The following is a 3,791-nucleotide window of genomic DNA, read 5'->3' as shown; positions in this document are numbered from 1 at the left end:
AGCCACCGCGCCCGGCCAACACAAATTTTTAAATGAACTTTCTTAGAGTGAGCCATTATTGCACCACTGCACTCCAGCCTGAGTGACAGAGTGAGACCCTGTCTCTAAAAATAAAATAATAAAATAAAAAATAAATGACCTTTCTTAGAGCGGTAATGGTAAACTAAGGAATCTTAAGAGGAATGGCCTTAGAGAAGTATCTATAATAAGTTATTCATAAAAGGTTACTGAATGAAGGGCAATAGAGATAGGAGAGAAGGAGATGACAGTACAAGAAAGAATTCTACTCCCTCACCATTTGGAGGACAAGTCTGAAAAGCTGAGGGGAGTACAAAGAGAAAGAAATCAACAAGAGAGAAAAAAAAATGAGAGCTTTGTGTAAACTGTATCAGACCAGGACTTCTGAAAAGGTCTCACCTCATTTACTCGTGGCTTGTTGATAATGTTTTTGGCACTGGATGCATATCTCAGTGTGCTCATGGTCTCACTGTAGCTAGTGTGTGCAGGAGACACCGCTGAGGTAGAAGAAGAAAGTTTAAAAACATGCCAGCCCATCCATCCCAGCCCTTATTCACTTGCCTTGATACTACTGCCCATCCTGTATAAGACCCCTGATGAAATGAGAAACCTGGGTGGCCATGCCCCTTTCTCTGAGATACAGTACCAGTCCCAACACAGATCCAGCTCTGGCATCCCACTCACTGGCAACCATGATGGTTTTAGAGTTGCCTCCAAGGCTGTCCTTCAGCAGCCAGGTCAACACAGAGTCTCGGTATGGGATATAAGACTGCCTTCGGGAGGGTGCCCCTCCACTCCTGGTCCCAGAAGGAGAGCTAAGGATTCCACTGTCACCACCATTGCTGACTGAGCTGTTGAGGCTCTGGCAGCTGCTGAAAACTTGGGAGTTCTGGGCTTAAAAGATGAAAAAAGAAAATGGAAGAAAGAAGGAATTATGAAGCAAATATATTAAAACAAAACAATGGTTGGAGAACACAGACTTAACTATCATATTTCCTAACCCCTTTCTGCATAGAATAGAGTATTTTAGGGATTCCTAAAGACTTCAGACTTAGGATATGAAATGTTTGAGCCACGTAATTTTTTTAAACTCCCCTCTTTTTTTTTTTTTTTTGAGACGGAGTCTCGCTCTGTCACCCAGGCTGGAGTGCAGTGGCCGGATTTCAGCTCACTGCAAGCTCCGCCTCCCGGGTTCACGCCATTCTCCTGCCTCAGCCTCCCGAGTAGCTGGGACTACAGGCGCCCGCCACCTCGCCCAGCTAGTTTTTTTGTACTTTTTTTAGTAGAGACGGGGTTTCACTGTTTTAGCCAGGATGGTCTTGATCTCCTGACTTCGTGATCCGCCCGTCTCGGCCTCCCAAAGTGCTGGGATTACAGGCTTGAGCCACCGCGCCCGGCCCTAGACTCCCCTCTTTTAGAACTGATGGTAGTAAGATAGCATTCTACTCTAAAACCAAGGACAAATATCAATTTTTCATGCCCCAAACTAGAAGGTAACCTTACCAAAAGGAACCCTGTGTCTACCCTATTGTGACAACATGAAAACATGAGTTACTTTCCAAAGTCTCCCTCCCAGTCCTATTATCTATCAGCAAAATACCTAAGGTGGAGATGACAATTCCCAGAGTCACAAGGGACTTGTTGATATTGGCTCCTTCAGTAATGCGGTCCTTACAGTAACTGGGGTCTGCTCTTTCACTAAAACACAGTCAATGAGAAACAAAAACAAAAGCAAAAAAAAATTGTCTTTATAATACTGTTGAAAAATATTATCCATTATTCTGTATATCATGCTGTAAAAGACTCACATAATAAATTCCTTTCAGAATTCAGTTCCAGAAAAAAATGTAACCATCTTGTAATGAACTGGACTTTTCTGCTTCTCAGGCAATAAAATCGAATAACTCTTTAGGTTTCTGTTTTGACTGTCAGAACACTTTATGCTAAATGTAATGCTCATTTACAATTATGATATTAGCATGACTTTTGGTATATTCACTTCTCTATCTTGATTTAAATTCATGTATTTACAGCTTTATGGGATTTGTATCATTAGCTGACAACAGTTTTGAATTTCTTTTTAAAGTTAGTATTAAAGGAAATATTAAAATTCACACTTCCAATTGGCTAATAGTTTCTTTCAAACAGCACTCTGCTCTTAAGGGAATACTGTACCATATTAATTATCTGTTTTAAAATAAGAAAATTTGCCTTATTTCATCTTACACTTTCTTGTGATCACATTATCCCCCTCAAGACTAACTCTTTCTAAATACATATGTAATTATAATTCATGCTCTCTTCTAATACCTACAAGGCAGTATCTTTTCAACCTTTCAAGATTTTTAAAACTTCTTTTCTTTAGAGATGGGGTTGAGTTATGTTGTTATGTTGCCCAGGCTGGCCTCAAACTCCTGGGCTCAAGTGAACCTCCCAACCTCAGCTTCCTGAATAGCTGGGACTATAGATGTGCACCACCAAGTAAAACTTTTTTTTTTTTTGAGATGGAGTCTTGCTCTGTCGCCCAGGCTGGAGTGCAGTGGCGCGATTTTGGCTCACTGCAAGCTCCACCTCCCGGGTTCACGCCATTCTCCTGCCTCAGCCTCCCGAGTAGCTGGGACTACAGGCGCCCGCCACCTCACCCGGCTAGTTTTTTTTTTTTTGTATTTTAGTAGACACGGGGTTTCACTGTGTTAGCCAGGATGGTCTCGATCTCCTGACCTCATGATCTACCTGCCTCGGCCTCCCAAAGTGCTGGGATTACAGGCGTGAGCCACAGCACTCGGCCTAAAACTTTTTTTTTTTTTAAGAACTGCATAGAAATCAGTATTAAATAAAGAGAAAATAAAATCAATAGTAAATCAAAGAGAAAAGGTGTACTAATTCAGTTACCTTCACTGAAAGCAGCGCTTTTTTAACCTTTCCTATACATTAGAATCACCTGGGCAGATTTAACAATCTCCTGATGCTTGCACTCCCACCAATCTCACTAATAATCTGATGTATCTGATCTGAGGTATAGGTATGGGGAGTTTTAAAAGGTCCTCAGGTGGCCAGGTGCAGTGGCTCAAGCTTGTAATCCCAGTACTTTGGGAGACTGAGGCAGATAAATCGCCCAAGGCCAGGAGTACAAGGCCAGTCTGGGCAACATAATGAGATGTTGTCTCTACAAAAAAAAAAAGAAAAGCCAGATGTGGTGTCATGTGCCTGTAGTTCCAGCTACTCCAGAGGCTGAGGCAGGAGGGTCGCTTGAGCCCAGTAGTTCAGAGTTACAATGAGCCATGATCATACCACTGCACTCCAGCCTGGAGCCTGGGCAACAGATTAAGACTGTCTCAAAAAAGAAAAGGTTCTCAGGTGATTGATTTAATGTGCAACCAAGATTGAGAATCCCTCATGTACAGGAACTTTTCAGCCCCCAGAAAATAACTTCTTAACCTAGCATTCGAAGAGCTTCTTTTGTAATATTCTCAGGATGACTGAAATGTGAAAAAGATTGGAAGAGATTATTCCCTGTAAAACAGGCAAGAACAAGAGTAATTCCCCTTAGCTTTGAAATCCTAATTACCTGCCTGCTAGGTCCACAAGGTTGATCTTGCTAGCCATTTCAGAAGGGAGATTGTTCTCCAGGATTGCCTAGAGGAGAAAGCACATTTAAAGCCTGTCATTTGGAAGGATTTGTATTGTTTTCCCCTTAGACATTCCTCTAACCAAGGTGACATTTTGGATTTTTATCCAATTCACTCAACAAATCTGTATTCTTTTTTTTTTTT

General features: G+C 41.7%; 1 protein-coding gene across 1 annotated transcript; it reads right to left on the bottom strand.

Annotated features, from left to right (window-relative positions):
* Positions 1-148: 148 nt before the first annotated feature.
* Positions 149-3,673, bottom strand: LOC108525398 (stAR-related lipid transfer protein 9-like). Its single transcript, XM_017866386.1, has 4 exons — positions 3,587-3,673; positions 1,619-1,716; positions 703-912; positions 149-515 (listed from the first exon to the last, which is right to left on the bottom strand). Exons 1-4 carry the CDS (start codon positions 3,622-3,624, stop codon positions 346-348), a joined length of 516 nt encoding a protein of 171 aa, XP_017721875.1. The 5' UTR covers positions 3,625-3,673; the 3' UTR covers positions 149-345.
* Between the last annotated feature and the right edge of the window lie 118 nt (positions 3,674-3,791).

The sequence above is a fragment of the Rhinopithecus bieti genome, unplaced genomic scaffold, assembly GCF_001698545.2.
Source record: "Rhinopithecus bieti isolate Rb0 unplaced genomic scaffold, ASM169854v2 scaffold_46900, whole genome shotgun sequence".
In the NCBI taxonomy this organism is placed as follows: domain Eukaryota; kingdom Metazoa; phylum Chordata; class Mammalia; order Primates; family Cercopithecidae; genus Rhinopithecus; species Rhinopithecus bieti.
The sequence above is the reverse complement of the archived record's forward strand: the minus strand, read 5'-3'. Positions and strand labels throughout refer to the sequence as shown.